General features: G+C 37.9%; 1 protein-coding gene across 2 annotated transcripts in view; it reads right to left on the bottom strand.

Moving 5' to 3' along the window:
- Positions 1-18,284, bottom strand: part of CAAP1 (caspase activity and apoptosis inhibitor 1) — a 52,462-nt gene extending 34,178 nt beyond the window's left edge. Inside the window, exons 1-4 of one of the 2 annotated variants that reach the window (XM_019424235.2) lie at positions 17,864-18,284; positions 11,902-12,102; positions 10,851-10,935; positions 9,710-9,785 (exon numbers count right to left, since the gene is read on the bottom strand). In XM_019424235.2, the coding sequence (XP_019279780.1) occupies positions 9,710-9,785; positions 10,851-10,935; positions 11,902-12,102; positions 17,864-18,169 (668 nt within the window). In that variant the 5' untranslated portion in view covers positions 18,170-18,284. Of the gene's footprint in view, positions 1-9,709; positions 9,786-10,850; positions 10,936-11,901; positions 12,103-17,776 lie in introns of both variants that reach the window. The other variant, XM_019424236.2, reaches the window with a different exon arrangement.
- Positions 18,285-20,417: the final 2,133 nt, after the last annotated feature.

Raw genomic sequence — 20,417 nt, forward strand, 5'->3', positions numbered from 1 at the left:
GTGTAATTGCTGGATCGTAGGGTAGTTCTATTTTTAATTTTTTGAGGAAGCTCCATATTGTTTCTCAGAGTGGCTGCACCAGTTTGCATTCCCACCAGCCAACTTGATCTTTTCAACCACTTATATTTAATACCCATGTATTCCATTTTTTTACGTTTATTTTTAAGGGGGAAGGGGCCGAGAGAGAGAATCCCAAACAGGCTCCACGCTGTCAGGGCAGAGTCCAACGTGGGGGCTCAAACCCACAAAGTGTAACACCATGACCTGAGCTGAAATCAAGAGTCACACACTTAACTGACTGAGCCACCCAGGGACACCACCCCCCCCCCCGAAAAAATATTCACATTTGAGATGCACAAAACAGATGTAATAAAAAAAACGGAGATTTAAAACAATTCCTACCAATAATTATTCATTTTATAAAAACAATTTCATGTTAATTTTATTCACTGTTTTAAATATTCTAGTGAACAGGGGCGCCTGGGTGGCTCAGTCGGTTAAGCGTCCGACTTCAGCTCAGGTCACGATCTCACGGTCTGTGAGTTCGAGCCCCGCGTCAGGCTCTGGGCTGATGGCTCAGAGCCTGGAGAGTGCTTCCGATTCTGTGTCTCCCTCTCTCTCTGCCCCTCCCCAGTTCATGCTCTGTCTCTCTCTGTCCCAAAAATAAATAAACGTTAAAAAAAAATTAAAAAAAAAAAATATTCTAGTGAACATAAAATGGTCCAATTTTTATGTGCTACCTAAAATCTCTAAAGCCTATTTAGAAATATCTTGTGTTTTTTTTTTAAGTTAATCATCCAAAATGGGAATCCAGTAATAGCTAATTTAGAGTACGCCCATTCTCTAAGAAAGTAGCAGTGACCAGGAACAATATTTCCATAACACTCATATAGGAACTACTTTGTGATATACATTATTTTGAGAACCTGGATTTTTTCATTTCTTTATCTTCTAGAACTGTGATATTATCTCAACAATATTTATTATCTGTAGGAAAACACAGTTTCACTTCCACCAAATCCTCCCTCAATATCACTCACTAAAAACACATTAACCTAAGACTCATGAAAAGTTATTTATGAGAGCAATTCTAAAATACTGCTAAGATCTCCCTAAAGTGTTTGTATTTTTATTCTTTATATAGAAAACTTCAATCCTGATTATTTTATTGCACTATTGAAGATTTAAATATCATTACAAACATATTCTTTAGAGCATAATCATCTTACATTATAGGCTGAGCTAATACCTGTCCTCATTTTTAGTGCTATTTTAGCTATAAAGCTTTTTCTAGCACATTCCAAATGGAGACAGCACTCTAATGCCAGGCCTCTCTATTACTTTATTTACTTAAAATTGTTATTGTTAAGCAACTGTCATAATCTGTAACATTTACAAATTTTGTCATAATACCAACAGTTCTAAAACACTGCAAAACTAGAGATGCTGAGGTTTTTGGACTATCTGTTAACATAAACTTGTGAAGGTGAACTAAAGTGAAAACCCCATCCCTCACCCTTTTGAAAATGAAGATATTTAGAAACTACAGAAGTTTTATCTTTACAGTTCCTAAATCTCATTTCTATAAAAATTGCTACAAGTTAACACTCATTAGTTTCAAATTTCAAAGTAACACACTGTCAAAAATTTCTTACAACTACTACTTCTGCCTTCTTGTTATTTCTGGTAGTTAAGAAAAGATTAATTTACATAGGGCATATTAAATACCATATACATACACATACCCATACATATACACCTTATATTGAAAATTGTAACTTTATAGCTTCTTAGACAATCCTAAGAAGCTTCCAGTAAAAACTGTAATAAAAGCACATAGGTCGCCCATTAAAATAAAGTATCAAATTTTCATATATTTTAGTAACATAGATTACTTTAGCTGGACCAATTTGAAATTATTTTTATTCATTAAAATTGGGATGAAAAAAGGTATATGTCTCAGTTGATAAGACACTGACAAACTGACATAATTGGTTCCAACGTCAACCTTTTGGCTCTCCTGTATTTCTCCTTCAATCAGAGTTTCATTTTATAGATATTTTGTACATTAAGCATTCAGGCAAATGAAGTACTGTGCAGCACAATGAAATACATACATACCAGACAAAAAGACAATAGCTACACTCAGGTCCAAATAATTTTCTGCGCTCCTAGGAAAAGTTGTTGACCTGATTTTTCAAAAAATACAGATTTTTGGTGGGATATCACTTGGTTTTTAAACGTTAGAAACGATTTGAAATTTTTACATGTTTAAATCAGCAAAACCTCTCTATGGCTCCAGGCAACAATCTATAATTCTGCCTTCTATCTACATTTTCTTTTAATTTTTTTTTTTTAATTTTTTTTTTCAACTTTTTTTATTTATTTTTGGGACAGAGAGAGACAGAGCATGAACGGGGGAGGGGCAGAGAGAGAGAGGGAGACACAATCGGAAACAGGCTCCAGGCTCCGAGCCATCAGCCCAGAGCCTGACGCGGGGCTCGAACTCACAGACCGCGAGATCGTGACCTGGCTGAAGTCGGACGCTTAACCGACTGCGCCACCCAGGCGCCCCTAATTTTTTTTTTTTAACGTTTATTTATTTTTGAGACAGAGAGAGACAGAGCATGAACAGGGGAGGGTCAGAGAGAGGGAGACAGAATCTGAAACAGGCTCCAGGCTCTGAGCTGTCAGCACAGAGCCCAACGCGGGGCTCGAACTCACGGACCGCAAGATCATGACCTGAGCCGAAGTCGGCGCTTGACTGACTGAGCTACCCAGGCGCCCCGATCTACATTTTAATCAGGTACCTTGCATTAGTTTTCTATTGCCACTGTAACAAATTACCACCCATTTAGTGGCTTAGGACAACATGAGCTTATTCTGTTACTCTTCCGGAATTCAGAAATCCCAAAGAAGTCTTAGCACAGGAGAATCAAGGTGTAGGTAGTGATGCTTCCTTCTGGAGGTTCCAAGGAAGAATCTATTTCTTTGTCTTTTCCAGTTTCTAAGAAGCCGCCCTACATGCCTTAGGTTGTGACTCCTTTCCAAGCACATCATTGAAACCTCTGCTTATGTCATCCCATCTCTTTTGGATGCCTTTGATCTTTTTACTACCCTCTTATAAGGATTCTTGTGGGGCACCCGGGTGACTCAGTCTGTTAAGCATCTGACTTCGGCTCTGGTCATGATCTCACAGTTTGTGAGTTGGAGCCCCGAATCGGGCTCTGAGGGGCTCTGTGCTGACAGCTCGGAGGCTGGAGCCTGCTTCCAATTGTGTCTCCCTCTCTCTCTACCCCTCCCCCACTCATGCTGTCTCTGTCTCAAAAATAAATAAAAACATAAAAAAAAAAAAAAAGAATTCTTGTGATCACACTTGTCCCAACTGGTTAATCCAAGATAATCTTATCTCGATTCCTAATTTAATCATATCAGCAAAGTTCCTTTCTGCATGTAAATTAGCATATTCCTTATGTTCTGGAGATGAGAACATAGACATCTCTGGAGAGAAGTCACTATTCTGTCTACCATATTTGTGTTCTGGGAGTTTTTTTGGTAAATTCTTGAGATGTTTCTACACAGACGCTTTTGTGTCATGGTCTGAAGATTTGTGTCCCCTCCAAAATTCATATACTGAAATCCTCATCCTCGACATTGAGGGTATTAGTAGGTGAAACCTTTTGGAGGTGGTTAGGTCATGAGACTGGAGATCTCCTGAATGGGATTATCTGGCTCTCTCTCTTTTTTTTTAATATTAATCTTCATGGTCAAACTCATGTCTCCAGATCAAGAGCTGCATGCTCTACCAACCAAGCCGGCCAGACACAGATTGTATCGCTTATAAAACATTTTCCACATATCTCACAGCCCTTTCCACCATGTGAGAATACAAGAAGTCTGCAATCTGGCTAGATGAGCCCTCACCCAATCATACTGGCACCCTGATCTCAGACTTCTAGCCTACAGAACTAAAAAATAAATTTCTGTTTATAAACTATCCAGTCTGTGGTATTTTGTTATAGCACCCCAACAGATTAACACATTAAGTCCTGTGCAAATAGGGAGTTTTACTTTTTCCTTCTAATCTATGCGACTTTTATTTCTTTTTATTGCTTCACTGAACATGTTGGGACTTCCAGTACATTGCTGAAAAGGAGTAATGAGTAGGTATTTTTGTTTGATCCAATCTTAGAAAGAAACCAAGCAGATTTTCACAATTAAGTATGCCATTTTATCTGTATGCATTTATTTTTAAGTTTATTTCACTGTGGGCTTTTTTTTCCCCCTAACTTCTTGAATTGATACTTAGCTCACTTATTTTAATTTGGGGATTAGTTATCTATATTTAAGGCAAAATTTTCCTCCAAGTACTACTTTAGCTGTATCCCATAGAACTGGTTAGTTTTTTATTTATTGTTAGTTTTTAGACCGTTTATAATTGCTCTTTAACCTAAAAGCTGTTGAGTTTTAAAATATGTAGGCAGTGAGTTTTCACATCCTTTTTGTTCATTTTAGTTTACTGCTCTAAAGTCAGGACAATAGTTCTTTGAGAATTTTATTGAGCTTTTATGACCAAACTTATTAACAACTTTTCTGGATAGTCCACAGAATATATGTTCTGTTTTCAGAATACAGAATATGGTCTATATCAATTAATTTATTTAGGTGTTCAATATCCTGATTTATTTTTTAACCAAGTTGATTTATCATTAGATAGATGAGAGAGATAAAATCAAGTTCCTATTACTCCTGCACTTCTGGTTTCACATCACGATTCCTGTAGTTTTTGCCTTATAAAAGCTACATACAGGAAATGCACATATGTGTGGCATATGGAAGGCATATATTCCTGTTAGATCATCTTTATGGATTTCACATTATTATAAACTGCCCTTAACTGTCTTGCATAAATCTTTTTGTCCTGAAACCAGCTTTCACTACTATTAGGATTGTTGTATCTTTCAAGTATTTCTTCCAGATCTTCTGTTTGGTTACTGACTCTTTTATGACATAATTTAACACCCAAACTTAAAAAAAAAAATTCTCACGCAGATGCACTTTTTTTTTTTTAAATGTATCTAAATTTTGGTATCTTTACCCAAATGGATCTGGGTTTTTAGTCTAATTTAAGAACTTCATGCACCACCATCATAGACTACACAATTAAGAACGTTATGCTATTTTTTTCAGATGATTTTTGTCTTTTAGTAAAATGTCAGGATATTCTTCATAAATTTCCTATAGAATGTATTTGGAAAGCACATCCTAGTTTTTGTAATTTGTATGAAGAGAATTTTTTTTTTTTTAGTTCCCTGTGACAGCACAAGAATGCCTGATAGCTGGTAAAACATTAGTTCTGGGTGTTTGTGAGGATGCTTCCTGAAGAGATTAGCATTTGAACTGGTGAACTGAATAAAGCAGATAGTCCTGAGCTGTCATCATCCAATCCTTTCAGGGCTAGAATAAACAAGGCAGAAGGGCAAATTAGCTCCGTTTGCTGGAGTTCAGACATTCATCTGCCCTAGAACATGGGCACTCCTGGTTTCTGGGCTTCTGGAGTCCTTTGGACTAAGACTGTATTTTGCCACCAGTTTTTCTTGTTCTCCATCTTACAGAGAGCAGATCAGCCGATCATGGGACTTCTCGGCATCCATAAGCACATGAACCAATTCCTATAATAAATCTCTTTTATGTAACTATACATACCCTATACACACACACACACGCACACACACACACATCTGTCTGGAAAAACTTAATGCATTCTTTTTATAGATGCTTCTGCTATAAGAGGGAACAGTTGTTGATTTTCTTATGCTTATATATAGTCCATCTTATCAAGTTCTAGTCTTTTTTTTTTAATTAATTTTTTTTTTAATGTTTATTTATTTTTGAGACAGAGAGAGACAGAGCATGAATGGGGGAGGGTCAGAGAGAGAGACACACAGAATCTGAAACAGGCTCCAGGCTCTGAGCTGTCAGCACAGAGCCCGACTCGGGGCTCGAACTCACAGACCGCGAGATCATGACCTGAGCCGAAGTCAGCCACTTAACCGACTGAGCCACCCAGGCGGCCCTCTAGTCTTTTTTTAAGAACCTAGAATCTCTCAGCTATTCTAGATTTATAATCTTATAAACTGAAAAGAAAAATACAGTTATTTCTTCTTCCAAAGTTTATCATATCAAAATTAATTACTCTCCACCACCCATCTTTCTTTTGGTCTAACTGCATTTGCTAGAAATGTTTAATGTTTAGAAATGCTAGAAAATGTTTAAAATTAATGGCCATAACAGGCTTCCTGGCTAGGTCCTCATTTTAATTCACTAAGTGGGTAGTTAAATTTGGTCAAATGCCTTCATTGTATCTGAATCGTTTTCTACGGTACCTTTTTTACCTATAGCTTATATTGGAAATGACTGCTGAATATTATCAAAGGCCTCTTTAGTATCTACTTATCAGACCATATAATTTTTCTTCTTTAATTTGCTGATATGAATTATGCTAATAGACTTTCTAATTAAATTTCCTGTAAATTTATTCCTGGAATAAATTCTACACGGTCAGTGGTGTAACTACTTACTTCATACAACGCTGGATTCTACATGCTAATATGTAGTTACAATCTTTACATCTATATTCACAAGTGAGAAGGCCTATAATCCCCCATATACTTTTTCATCACTACTTATGAGATTTGGAGTACTAAAGCTATGCAGAAATCCTACAGTAAATTGAAGACCTTTACACCTTTTCCTACGGCCTTAAATAATTTAAATAACACAGGTGTAACGTGTTTGAAAATAACAACAGAAGGCATTATTGAATATTTTATTAGCTGTAAACACTTTACATGTTTTGACTTATTAAGTAATAATTCAGCTGTGAATTCACCTTGTCTTGGAGTTTTTTCAACAGTAGATCCCTATTCACTTTCTAATTTCTTCTTTGTTGATCTCCAAATTTTCTACTTTTACAGAAAGTCTACTTGGTTTATTTGTATTGTGATAGAAAATCATCCATTTGCTAGTTTCAACTTTGTTTATACAATGCTGTGTATGAATTCACACCTATCTATAATTATGATATTATCTCCTTCTTTCTTCCTAATCTCTATTATAACTGTTCTCCACTGATGTCCTTCCTTAACCCAAGGAGTTAATCTATGTTCTGGTCTTTACAAAGACCAAGTTTATAACTTACTCATCCTTTTGTTTGCTTACTATTTCTTTAGTTTTAATGTTTACATTCATTTGTTTCATTTTTCCAACTTTCTTTTGGCTTAACTTGTTATTTTTAAAGTTATTTTATGTTTATTTATTTTGAGAGAGAGAGAGAGAGAGAGAAAACTCATGCACAAGAGTACAGGAGGGGGAGGGAGAGAGGGAGGGAGAGAATCCTGAGCAGGCTCCACACTTGAGATCACAGCCTGAGCCTAAATCAAAAGCCAGAGGCTCAACCGAGTAGGGGCATCCAGGTGCCCCTACTTTGTTATTTCTTAAATTCCTTTAAGATGTGCACTAAGTTCCCAGGATAGTCATTAAGCTTTTATTTCTCACATCTAAACCCTCCCTTTAAACTCAGCTTTGATATGCTAACAGTCAAATGAAACACATGAATTCTAACTGGATCCTGGATCAGAATCAGTTCATTAATTACAATAAATAAATACACTATAAAATATTTTTTTAGTAATAGGGAAAATTTTATGTGGGCAATATATTAGAGGACATTATTTGAATTACTGCTTATTTTTTTTAAAGTGATATTGTATTGTGGCTATGTAGTCCTTATTTTTAGGAAACGCATACCAAATTAAGCATGACATGCTATGACATCTGCAACTTATTTTTAAATAATTTATGGGTGGGGCCCCTGGGTGGCTGAGTCAGTTGAGCAAAGAGCTCTTGATTTTGGCTCAGGTCTAATCCCAAGGTCGTAGGATCCAGCCTTGCACCAGTCTCCATGCTAAGCATGGGGCCTGCTTAAGATTCTCTCTTTCTGCCCCTCTCCCCTGCTTGCTCTCTCACTCTCTCTCTCTCTAAAATAAAAATTAATGGGTGGGAGGATGGGCTACATGGGTGATGGGCATTAAGGAGGGCACTTGTTGGGAGAAACACTGGGTATTATATGTAAGTGATGAATCACTAAATTCTCCTGAAATCATTACTATACAATATGTTAACTAACTTGGATTTAAATAATAATAAAAAAAATTAATAAAATAAAATGTAACTCAATTAAAAAAAAACAGATTTATGGGCTTAATTATGTTTCCCTCTACTAAAAAATTCATAGGTTGAAGCCTCAACCCCAGTGTCTCAGAATATGACTACTTTGGGGGCACTTGGGGGGCTTAGTCAGTTAAGCGTCCAGCTTTGGTTTTGGCTCAGGCCATGATCTCATTTTGTGAGTTCAAGCCCCACTCTGGGCTTTCCGCTGACAGTGCAGAAGCTGTTTGGGATTCTCTCTCTCCCTCTCTCTGTCCCTCCCCACCTGCTATCTCTCTCTCAAAAATAAACTTAAAAATTAAAAAAAAAAAAAAAAGAATAGGACTATTTTGGAGATAGGACCTTAAAAGAGGTAATTAAGTGGAACACCTGGGTGGCTCAGTTGGTTAAGTGTCCAACTTCGGCTCAGGTCATGATCTCGCAGTGCATGAGTTCGAGCCCTGTATCCGGCTCTGTGCTGACAGCTCAGAGCCTAAAAGCTGCTTCAGATTCTGTGTCTCCTTCTCTCTCTGCCCCTCCATTAGCGTGCTCTCTCTCTTCCTCTCTCTCTCAAATATAAATATTAAAAAATTAAAAAAAAATAAAGAGGTAATTAAGTTAAAATGAGGCTATTATGGTGCACCCTAATCCAATCTTACTGGTGTCCTTATAAAGAAGAGATCAGGACACGGGGAGAGACACCAGGGGACACACAGAGAGAAGGGCAAACAAGTCAAGAAGCAGCAACAAAGTGGCCATCTGCAAACCAAGAAGAGAGGCCTCAGAGGAAACCAACCCTGCCAGTACCTTGATCTTGAGCTTCCAGCCTCCAGAACTATAAGAAAATGAACTTTTCTTTAAGTCAACCAGTGTATGATATTTTGCTATGGCAGTCCTAACAAACTAATGCAATGGCTAAGAAAAAAAAAATGATAGAGAGAAAGCAAAAATAACAAAATGTTAATGTTGCTGATTTCATTATATGATTCTTTCAACTTTTATGTAAGTTTGAAATTTTCCAAAATAAAAAGGCTTATATTAGCATCCCCAAAACTCTGGGTGTTTTTTATCATCACAATAGTCAAATTTTATGTACCTATATAAAATGAACCACCTTACTATCTTATCTGTGAAATGTGACAATTATCACCTGATATTAACAGGTACTAGAAGAAGTCAGTGAGTTAAAGTGTTCTAAACTACTAACACAATACCTGGTAGAGAAAGTACTTAATAAATAGTGGGTATCACTAGTAGTTAATTCAAATTCCAAATGACAGAAGTGATTCAGCTGCAGGCCGGCATCACTGTTTTACATCTATGACTAGTAGTTTAAGAAAATCATCTTAATCCAAACTCAATTATTATAAGTAAATAAATCTACACTGTTGAATCATTTTATATAAATACAACACAGAAAAACAATCACATTCTTGAGGTAAGAAATCACTGAAGGAACAACAAAGAAATTTTGAAACAGAAATGAAAGTTTTTAACTTACTGACTGACTAAATCAGATCCCATCTTAGGGCCATCATCTGCCTCCTCTTCCATATCAGAGTCCATACCATTGTCACCTTATAAATAAAATAAACTATTGAACGCATACTTATAAAATGTCAGAACAATTTAATCATTACACAAAGTGTCATCCAGAAAAATGATGCAAATTAAAGAACTTTGTAACTGATGAGAGGACGTTTTTAATTGCTTACATTTAAAATGAGTTTTTCGGTGCTTTATTAGGTATTTCTAATTGCCTTCCCTTTATCTATTTTATAGATGTGTGTGTGTGTGTGTGTGTGTGTGTGTGTGTATACTTACAGACTATAACCAGATGGATACATCTATTAGCAAAGTTACAAACTCCATTAAACCATTTTACATTTTTTATTTTATATTTTTTTCAGGTTTTATTTTCAAGTCATTTCTATACCCAACGTGGGGCTCAAGCTCACAACGCTGAGTCATATGCTCTACCAGCTGAGCCAGCCACATCACCCCATTAAACCATTTCACATTTAAAAAAGATGTTATCTCTGGGAATCCAGTGTCTCCATTTTTCTGCTTCTTCTCTTGTAATATTAATGCTAAAATCCTTGTACAGTTCCAAAAGAAAAAAAAAAGCTTGAAAATCTAAAATTCTACAGCTAATAATGTCACAGAGTCATACTTCAGGCAGACAGATAAATGTAGGTAATCTCCAAGAAATTCTTCCCACTCTGCATCCAGGTCTTATTAGAGCAAAAGCAGTATACAACAGGCAATTAAAAGCCATAAGAACATAAAGCAGAAAATAAGAAATTATTTCAAGAAAAGCTATCTCAATAATTAATAATTTTTTACAGTGTTTTGGGTAAAATCTTTCATTTCATTTTATTATTGTGTACAAACTTATGCTCTTACCTACACAGTTGATTTCAGAAAATGATAACAAAAAGTCTATTCTTGAAATGCTATTCTGATATGTAAACTATATTTCAAAGTACAAACAGAAGTAAAATTACTCAATGATTATCCAATGATTATCATTACTTTAATGAAATTAAAGTAATATCCAAGTTAAAAAAAGAATAACCTAGGATTTATGCTAAATATAATATTAACTAATAAGTTACCAGAGTGTAGAAATATGTTCTTACCCTCAAGAATCTTCAAGATTTTTTTTTCAGATAGGAGTTCTAACTGCTCCTGGCACAGCTTTTTAATTTCTTCTATTGAACAGTTCTAAAGAAAATGACATTAAAAGAAATACACTTATGTAATATAGCACCAATGTAAACTGGAAAACAGCAATTACAAAGAAAAAAGTCTGGTTAGCAAAATCTTACATTAAAACAAATTAAAAGCCAGATAAATCTTTTCATTGAGATGAAATCTGAAAAACGGGCCAATTAATATGTAAACGTTATAACTTACAGACACTTGATGAAAATAAAGTCAAGTTTGTTAGGAAAGAACAAACTAAGGAGTAAGTCAGGTACCCAGATGTTTTTAATAACAGCCTATTTGTTAGGTAATTCCTCTAATGATTTAAATACTCAAGTGCTGGTTCTAAACATCTTTGATCCTAAGCCCTATTTCCACAACTCTAAAATTAGAATACCATGAATATATGAAAATATTTCTGAATTTAATGAAATATAAGCTTTTGCCAACCAATATTGTGCACTGTTACACAGCAGAATTATTATTTCCTAAAGCACCAGAAAGAATCATTATACCTCTAATTTAGTTACTAAAATTGCCTGCATTTAATAGAATTATTTCCAAAAGGTCAATACATTCCTTACCTAAATTTTTATTTATTTATTTTTCATTTTTGTGAGAGAAAGAGAGAGGGCGTGTGCGCGGGGTAAGGGCAGAAAGAGTGGGAGAGGATTCAAAAACTGTTCTGTGCCAGCAGCCTGATATGGGGCTTGAACTCAGGAACCTCTCAGGAACTGGGAGATCATGACCTGAACCGAAGTCGGATGCTCACTGACTGAGCCACCCAGGTGCCCCTCTTGGCAAACTTTTCAATATACAAAGCCATTTATAGTTCTCCAAAATCCCCTTTTTTAATCTTTTTGAAGTAGCCTGTTTTAGTTGAAAACATCCAATTATATAATTTACATTAAGTAAAATGACAGCTACAAAAAAGGTATATATTTCTACATTGGGTATAATCCAATAATATATGTAATGAAATACCTTTAACACATCAGGAAGCATCTTCTGTAACTTCTTCTCGCCTATGATACAGAAACACTGCTGAAGCATTTCTTTTTTGTCTGATATGTAGAAACTAACTGGTTTTAGTGACACAGTCAGGTCCAGTCCACCTTCTTCAAGGTCACTGTGCTCTGCCAAGAATAATTCTTTTTCCAAAGTTGGCAGAAGGTATCTGGTATCCTAAAATTAAAAGAGACAATGAACCATTAAATAAAGGAGAATGTATATGATGTCATACATTTATATTTAATAACTACTTCGTTAAATATTTCCAAATTCTTTGCTTGCACAGATTATTTACCTAAAGCCATTAACAAGGACTTTGAATTGTTCAATATTCCTTGATATTACTCTCCAAACTACACTTAACTTGATAAGGTGATATTAAGCGAAGAAATACCACCTTAGGACATATAAAAGGAAATATACTCAACATCAAAAAAAGAAAAAGAAAATATACTCACTATTGAGTGACCTACTATAATTTTAGACTTCTGAAGAATTAGGATATTACTCTCACAGGCCACTCAACTCAAAATTTTATGTATGCATTGTTATTCTTAAATTCATAAAACAGAATGGCACAGCAGCAAAAATGTTAAAGATCATAAATATTAAAGTATTGCTGCTTATCAGGAGCTATGCTCATTTTAAAAATGCTATGTAATTTAATCATATTCAAAGCAGCCAAGTAATTTAAAACATTTCTGCCAATTTTACCTCTTATCTCCCAAATCTATCAGTTTCTCCAAATCTACTGCCATAATCCTGGTCCAAGGTACCATCATCTTTTGCCTAGATTACCTTAGCAGCTACTAAACTGGGTGCCTTACATCTAATCTGTCTCTCCAATCTGTTTTGTATACTGTTATTAGAATAGATTCTATAAAATGTACATATACTCATCCTCCTTATTTATAACCTTCCAGTGAATTCACACTGATCTTTGGATCACAAAGCCTATCTGGGCCTTCAAATATAACCTGTTCTCCCTTCACCTCACATAGGCAGGGCTTTTGTATGTACCGTTCCCACTTGAACGGTCTTTCCTCCCACTCCCCCCTCCCCCATCTTATACTCTTAAAATTAACAAATTCAGATATCAATTCAAAAGGCATTTCTTCAAGAAAATTCTCCCTGACTATATAGTTCAGGTATGTTTATCATTATTTTCTTTTTTTTTTAATTTTTTTTAATGTTTATTTTTGAGACAGAGGGAGACAGAGCACAAGTTGGGGGGAGGGGCAGAGAGAAAGGGAGACACAGAATCCCAAGCAGGCTTCAGGCTCTGAGCTGTCAGCACAGAGACCGATGAGGGGCTCGAACCCACAAACCGTGAGATCATGACCTGGGCCGAAGTTGGACGCTTCGTCAACTTTGTGAACCACCCAGGTGCCCCTGTTTATTATATTTTCTAATAGAATTGTTTTAAAAGTCATTTAAAAACACGCCAATTTTAAAGACTATTATGATAATTAGACTGAAAAAGTAAAGAACGTTAGCTCGTTTTAATGGCTCACAAAATAATTCAAGTGTTAGTGAGGATGTAGAGAAACTGGAGCTCTCACACACTGCTAGTAGGAATAGAAAGTGGTACAGCTGCTTGGAAAAACAGTCTGGCAGCTCCTCAAAAAGTTACCTTATGACCCAGCAATTCCATTCCTAGATATACATCCGAGAGAAATGTAACCACATGCCTGCACAAAAACTGGTACACAAATGTTCATAGCAGCTTTATTCGTAATAGCCAAAAGGTGGAAACAATCCAAATGTCCATCAAGTGAAAAATGGAAAAACCAATTGTGGAACAGCCATTCACTGAAATATCATTCCATTCACATAAAATGTCCAGAACAGGAAAATCTACAGATCTATAGAGATAGGAAGTAGTGACTGCCCAGCGATGGAATGTGGTAGCGGTGAGTATTAGGGATGAGAGCTGAAAGGTTCACATTGGGTTTCTTTTGGGGGTGATGAAAGTATTTTAAAACTGACCACAGTGATGGTTGTACAACTCCATGAATACGCTCAAAACCAGTGAACTGTATACTTGAAAGAGGTGAATTATATGGTATATGAATTATATCTCTATAAACCTGTTACCAACAATAATAGGGAATGCAATGTACAACAGATATAATGGCATTCAGAATTCTGAGGTCTTCTCTACATGCCTAATATATACTGAACTCTTTTTTCCTTCATAAATTAAAACTAGGGTTTAGTTCTGCATGCGAATGTTTACAATATGTAGCTTATTGGCCTCTCATCATGATAAAGAATATAAAAGATATGGGGGCGCCTGGGTGGCGCAGTCGGTTAAGCGGCCGACTTCAGCCAGGTCACGATCTCGCGGTCCGTGAGTTCGAGCCCCGCGTCAGGCTCTGGGCTGATGGCTCGGAGCCTGGAGCCTGTTTCTGATTCTGTGTCTCCCTCTCTCTCTGCCCCTCCCCCGTTCATGCTCTGTCTCTCTCTGTCCCAAAAATAAATAAAAAAAAAAAAAAAAAAAAAATGTTAAGAATATAAAAGATATGGAAACAATTAAGATAAGAATGATGATATCCAAAATTAAATCTACAAAGTGTGGAAAAACTGAATAGATCTATAACTATCAAATAATTGGAGGGAAAAAAAACTAAAAACAAATAAATAAATAAAACCTGCCCCTAAAACACTCACCAGACCCACACAGCTGTATGGTCCAATAGTCCAGTTCTGATACATCTTCAAGAAAAAGATATAAACTGGGGCACCTGGGTGGCTTAGTCGGTTGAGCATCTAACTTCAGCTCAGGTCATGATCTCACAGTTCGTGAGATTGAGCCCCACATCGGGTTCGGTGCTATTAGTGCGGAGCCTGCTTTGTATCTTCTGTCCCCACCCTCTCTCTGTCCATTCCCGGCTTGCACTCTCTCCCTCTCTCAAAAATAAATAAACAGAAAGGAAGGAAGGAAGGAAGGAAGGAAGGAAGGAAGGAAGGAAGGAAGGAAGGAAGGAAGGAAGAAAAGGGAGAGAGAGAGAAAGAGAGAGAGAGAGAGAGACAGAGAAACTATTCTGGAACACATCCCCAAAATGCAAAGCTTCCCAAATCAATCCATGAGGCTAGTAAAATCTTGATACCAAAAGCAGACAGGATAATCTACACAAATAAAAACCATAGGCTGACTTAACTTAGGAACATAAAACACAAAAGAAAGAATATCAAATTCTAGCTGAGTACAATAACCAAACCAAATAGGATCTATTCCAAGACTACAAGACAGTTTAACGTGAATTAATTTACCAACTTACCAAAAATTACATTTTCAGATTAAAGGAGGAAAGCTATGTGATTATCTAAACAGAATGCCATAAAAGCATCTAATAACACTTTACAACCCTCAGTGAACTAGGAATTGGAGAAAATCTCCTTAACTTGATGATAAGTATCTTTCACAACCTTTGGCAAATATACTTATGGGTGAACATTAGAAATGTTCCAGAAAAAAAGAAATGTTCCCACTAAAAAAAACAAATGGGAAAGAAAATGCCTACTGTCATTGCTTCTGCTAAACACTACACTAAAAGTCTTACATAATGAAAAAGTACAAACAACAAGATATATTAGTGCTGAAAAAGAATAGACAAAACTCCCTGTTAACACAAATTTTTCTAAGTCATTTGAAACTAATAATAATGTGGCTAAATACAAGAAAATGCATAAAAATAAATGGGTTTCTGTGTTTCCACAACTCCCAATTTAAAGATGTAATGTTTAGGGGCACCTAGTGGCTCAGTTGGTTAAGTGTCTGACTCAGGCTCAGGTCATGATCTCACAGTTCATGGGTTCCAGCCCTGCATCAGGCTCTACGCTGACGATGCAAAGTCTGCTTGGGATTCCCTCTCTCTCCCTCTCTCTGCTCCTTCCACGCTCTCTCGCTCTCTCTCAAAACAATAAACTTAAAAAATAAATAAGGATGCAATGTTTAAAAATATTAAAATAAAGAATAGTTTTAGGACAGGTTGGGAAGGGAATGTGGAAAGATCTTCCTCTTTTTTTTAATGTTTATGTATTTTTGAGAGAAAGAAAGAAAGAGTGCAAGTGGGGGAAGCACAGAGAGAAAGGGTGGGGGGGGGGGTGGACAGTGGCTCTGAAGCAAGTTCTGTGCTGACAGCAAGAGAGCCCAACATGGGGCTCAAACTCACAAACCATGAGCTCAGGACCTGAGCCAAAGTCAGAAGGATATTTAACTGACTGAGCCACTCAGGCGCCCCTGGAAAGATCTTCCTAAACACACAAATTCAGAAGGCAAAGGAAAGTATTAGCCTTGACCACAAAGAAATAAAAAAACTTCAGTTACACCATAGACAAAGCTGTAGTAACTTTTGCAGTATACTTTACACAGAAGATTAGAACCAAGAGTTTATGTAGAAAGATTCAGAACTTATCAGTCGAGAGCTGAAAATAACTGGGACACCTGGGTGGCTGAGTCGGTTGAGGGGCCCACTTCAGCTCAGGTCATGATCTCACACTTAATGGGTTCTAGCCCCATGTGGGGTTCTGTGCCCATGGCTCAGAGCCTGGAGCCTACTTCAAACTCTGTGTCTCCCTCTTTCTGCCTACCCACTGTGATCTCTCTCAAAAACGAATTAAAAAAAAAAAAAAAAAGCTGAAAATAACCAAAAAGAAAAATGGCCCAAGGATATGTATGTGCAATTTACATAATAAGGAATCCAATGGTAAATAAAATATTAATATGTTCAATCTAACTATTAATCAAGAGTATATAAAACATGAAACATCAATTTCACCCATTAAGCTGACAAATTTTTCAAAAATGGATATAATGAATATTTGCAGAAATGGGTACTCTTTTGTAATATTTAGACTATATATCAGTAAAGCCTTTTTTGGAAAGCATTTAGTGGTACCTGCCAAAACTTTTTATTGTTTTTGTTTTTAAGTTTATTTATTTTGAGACAGAAAGCCAGTGGGTGGGGTAGGGACAGAGAGTCCCCAGCAGGTTCCAGGCTGTCAGCGCAGACCCCAACACAGGGTTGGAACCCACAAACAGATCATGACCTGAAAGGAAATCAAGAGTCCAAGGTTTAATGACTGAGCCAACCAGGTGCCCCTCTACCAAATCTTTTTAAATGCATAAAATCTGACCCAGCAATTTGACTTCTTGATTTCTGTGTTGTATGAAGTTTAGGTATTCAGGCTTTTGGCTTATAACCATTTTTTAAAATTTATTTTTGAGACAGAGAGACAGAGCACAAGTGGGGGAGGGGCAGAGACAGAGGGAGACACAGAATCCAAAGCAGGCTCCAGCCTCTGAGCTGTCAGCACAGAGCCCGATGTGAGGCTGGAACTCACAAACCGCGAGATCGTGACCTGAGCTGAAGTCAGACGCTTAACCGACTGAGCCACCCAGGCGTCCCTGAGCAATTTTTTTTTTAAACGGCGATATCTTGATAGATAGCTAAAGTATAAAGAACATGGCTTTTATAATCAGATTTTGGATTCAAATTTAAGTGTTATTAATAAACTATGACTGTGGGTAAAGTTCATAAACCTCTTCGAGCCTCAATTTTCTCATTCTATACTGTGAAGTTAATCATTATCTATTAAAAGGTGAAGATGACGAGAGAAGTAAAGCGTGACTCTCATGGGCATTGAAGGCTAGCCCTCGACCCATACTTTTCAGACAGATTGTCACAGGAGTGGAAGGGGCCAAACGCAAAGAGCTAGACAATCGGCAAATCAGAAACTTTAAGTTTAAAGACTTGGGAGTATGAGGTTCACCGGTACTTAGGAAAATGAACCTCAAGACCGGGTGGAAGCTCGCGGTCGCAGCGCTGAGCTACAACCAGACCTCCATCCGCCGTCACATCCAGCCTTCCGTCCGCCTTCCTGGGAGAATGCAGCCGCTCAGACAGCAGCGAAAAGGACGCGCACGCACCTGCTGCAGGGACCCCGAGACGCTGGAAGATGAGTCAGTGCTCCGCCGCTTCCGGCGCTCGCTGCGCTCCACGCTGCTCCCGCCCCAGCAGCTGCCGCCGCTCCCACCGCCGGTGACACTTCCACTGAAGCTGGTGTTCCCACAGCAGGTGACGCTCCCGCAGCCGCTGGTGCTCCCGCAGCCGCTGGTGCTTCCACTGCCGCTACTGGCGAGGGCGGGCACCAGGTCCGGTGCCGCGAGCGATGCGGCCGCCTCCTGACCACTTCGTTTACGCCGCTTCTCCCGGGAAGACTTCTTCCCCGTCATGATCCTCCTGCTGCAACCATCCAGGGAAAGCCCGCCGTCTCTGAAGCTACCTAAAGCGCGCTCCGGCGGCTGCGGCGGCGGCGGCGGCAGCGGACTGCCAGCGCGGGCGTCGCAGCTTGTGCGTCACTTCCGGCCTCGTCGCAGAGGCCGGGAGGCGTTTCTGGAAGGCGTGCCTGGACCCACCGAGCTTCCAGGGCGAGCCGTGAAGGTTGGCTTGAGTTTGTTGAAAGACTCGCAGGTTGTCGGGTCACGTTCGGGTTTCCTTGCCTCTGCAAAGGACGGAACGTGGAGCTTTACAAGAGCTCTTTGCCTTATTGAGACCGTCTTTCAAATGTTGTCGTATACAAATACACAGTAAGGTAAAGGTGTAGTTTTTGTTCTCGTTTTTCATTTGTCTTCCAATTTTTATTTATGACACTAAAACGTTAGAAGAATAGAGAACTTAGGGAAAATCTCATCATCATTATCATCAGCGGGGAATCTTTTTTTGAAGTGTATTTTAGGGAATTGTACCTAGGGTCTTGTGCCTCCTTGTTTTTCCCCATTAACAGTAATTGTTAGGCATGTTTCCTTTTCACTTCTAAAACTATTTGGGTCTAGTACTTCGCCGTATTCTTTCTCAATTTATTTACCTGATAATCAAGTGCTGGTGTTTACGTTGTTGACAGTCTGTTACGTTTTACAATAATGCGGCTCTGAACAGCTTAAGGAAAAAATTTACACGATTTTCCTTATCGTATTTTGTCCCGCCAAAACAATTGATCAGCACCTTATTTTTCTTGTTCTAATAGATTCTTTTGAAGATTAGTCCAACTTAAAATGTCACCCATACACTGAAACCTAAATCTAATATATAATAGAGATTAACTTGCATTTTTTATTTTATTTTAATTCAAGTATAATTGACATACAGTGTTATATTAGTTTCAGGGATATAATACAATGATTCAACAATTCTATACATTTCCCAATGCTAATTAAGGTAAGTGTACTCTCGGGGCGCCTGAATGGCTGAGTCGGCTAAGCATCCACCCTTGATTTCCACAGAGGTCATGGTCTCACAGTTCATGAGATTGAACCCTGTGTGGGCTTTGAGCTGACAGCATGGAGCCTGCTGGGGATTCTCTTGTCCTTCTCTCTTTGTCCCTCCCCTGCTCATGCTCCCTCTCGCTCTGTCTCTCAGAATAAATTAACATTAAAGAGATTCTGTTAAAAAAAAATAAATAAATAAATGTTCTCTCAATTTCCTTTATTTATTTCATATGCACCCCCACCTACCTCCCCTCTGACAACCACCAGTTTGTTCTCTGGATCTGAGAGTCTGGGTTTTTTGGTGGTTTGTTTTTTTTTTTTTGAGGGGGGATTGTTTGACTCTTTTTTCTTTGCTCATTTTTTCTTAAATTCCACATATGAGTGAAATCATATGGTATTTGTCTTTCTCTGACTGCCTTATTTTACTTAGCATTATACCCTCTAGATCCATCCATCTTGTTGCATATGGCAAGATCTCCTTCTTACGGCTGAATAATATTCCATTATGTGTGTATGTGTGTGTATATACACTTACCCATTCATCTTTCAATTGACACTTGGGTTGCTTCCATATCTTGGCTATTGTAAATAATGCTACAGTAAACATATTTATATCTTTTGATTTACAATGTTGACCACCATTGGTTGGAACACTATTTCCTCATTATCAAGTGCTAATAAGGTTAACCATTTATCTACTGAAATCAGTGTGTTGACCTAATAAATGTATGTTAATTATTTATATTGGTGAGATGGGAGAGAGGAACAGGGAAAAATATTATTGGAATATCAGTGTTCCTATCTTTTCTCTCTCCCTCCCTTCCTCAAAAATTGCCTTTTCAGAGTAGGTCTTGGTTTTTGAAGGACAGGAAAACAAGAAGAGTTCAGGAGTGCACAGGATTGGTCAGGAAATCCCAGGCCATGTTTAGAAAGAAACTGAGGTGGGATGCAAGGGTGGCTCAGTCGTTTAAGCTACTGAATCTTGATTTCAGCTCAGGTCATGACCTTGCAGTTTGCAAGTTCAAGCCCCACGCTGACAGTGCTGAGCCTGCTTGGAATTCTCTCTCTGCCCTTCCCCTCAAAAAGAATTTGAGGGGCGCCTGGGTGGCTCCGTCGGTTAAGCATCCGACTTCGGCTCAGGTCATGATCTCACGGTCCGTGGGTTCGAGCCCCGCGTCGGGCTCTGGGCTGACAGCTCAGAGCCTGGAGCCTGTTT

The sequence above is a fragment of the Panthera pardus genome, unplaced genomic scaffold, assembly GCF_024362965.1.
Source record: "Panthera pardus isolate Hobbes unplaced genomic scaffold, ASM2436296v1 HiC_scaffold_20, whole genome shotgun sequence".
NCBI classification, from domain to species: domain Eukaryota; kingdom Metazoa; phylum Chordata; class Mammalia; order Carnivora; family Felidae; genus Panthera; species Panthera pardus.